We start from the raw sequence: 892 nt of genomic DNA, 5'->3' as shown, positions 1-892 counted from the left end.
TGGAGGGATGGAAGGAGGGAGGGAGGGATGGATGGATGGAGGGATGGATGGAGGGATGGATGGAGGGATGGATGGATGGAAGGATGGAGGGATGGATGGATGGAAGGATGGAGGGATGGATTGAGGGATGGGGGGATGGATTGAGGGATGGAGGGATGGGTGGATGGAACAATGGAACAATGGAAGGACAGAGGGATGGAAGAACAGAGGGATGGAGAGATGGAAGGATGGATGGATGGGTGGGTGGACGGAACAACGGAAGGACAGAGGGATGGAAGGACAGAGGGATGGAGGGATGGGAGGATGGAGGGATGGAAGCAGGGACAGATCCTGGGCCTCCCCACCCCTTGGTACCTGATGTTTGGTTTTATCCAGCACAAACCAACGAGGCTTCCAGGGTTTCATGAAGGCTCCTTTCTTGTACAGAGACCCCTCATAGGACCTGCATGGATGGGACAGTGCATTAGGGCAGGAGGGAGAGGAGGGATGGACAGCTCAGTCTGCGGCACCCCAGCATCAGCAGGGACAGGAGGTGACCGTGGTCCACGCACTGCAGAACCCACAGAGCATCCCCCCCGTCAGCACCCCGGGCCCTGCTCCTGCCTGTTCTCGCTCTCGGACGTGTGGAACTGGCTGTAGAGGGTGCTGGTGCTCCTGCGCCCTCCCGGCTTCCCGCTGGACGGGGTGGACGTGCTGCTGGTGTCGCTGTCCATTTGTGGAGCCCACGCCGCTCTCCTGCAGGTACACACCCAGCGAGCGGCGGTGGTGGGACAGGCCCGAGGACATCAGCAGGGAGCTGGGGGTCTGTGGGAGCAGAGGCCGCGGCGTGAGGAGGAGGATGCCTGAGCACCAGCACCGACACCCTGGGCAAAGCCACCCCTTCGGCCCCACC

General features: G+C 61.5%; 1 protein-coding gene across 1 annotated transcript in view; it reads right to left on the bottom strand.

Annotated features, from left to right (window-relative positions):
• Positions 1–892, bottom strand: part of LOC104407624 (myotubularin-related protein 5-like) — a gene marked incomplete at its 5' end in the record, with an annotated part of 5,169 nt that overhangs the window by 556 nt on the left and 3,721 nt on the right. Inside the window, 3 exon segments of the mRNA XM_010016950.1 lie at positions 355–442; positions 604–714; positions 716–863. Coding sequence (XP_010015252.1) covers positions 355–442; positions 604–714; positions 716–863 — 347 coding nt within the window.

The sequence above is a fragment of the Nestor notabilis genome, unplaced genomic scaffold (assembly GCF_000696875.1).
Source record: "Nestor notabilis isolate BGI_N333 unplaced genomic scaffold, ASM69687v1 scaffold19056, whole genome shotgun sequence".
Classification (NCBI taxonomy): domain Eukaryota; kingdom Metazoa; phylum Chordata; class Aves; order Psittaciformes; family Psittacidae; genus Nestor; species Nestor notabilis.
Note: the sequence above shows the minus strand (reverse complement) of the source record. Positions and strands in the feature narration are given on the sequence as shown.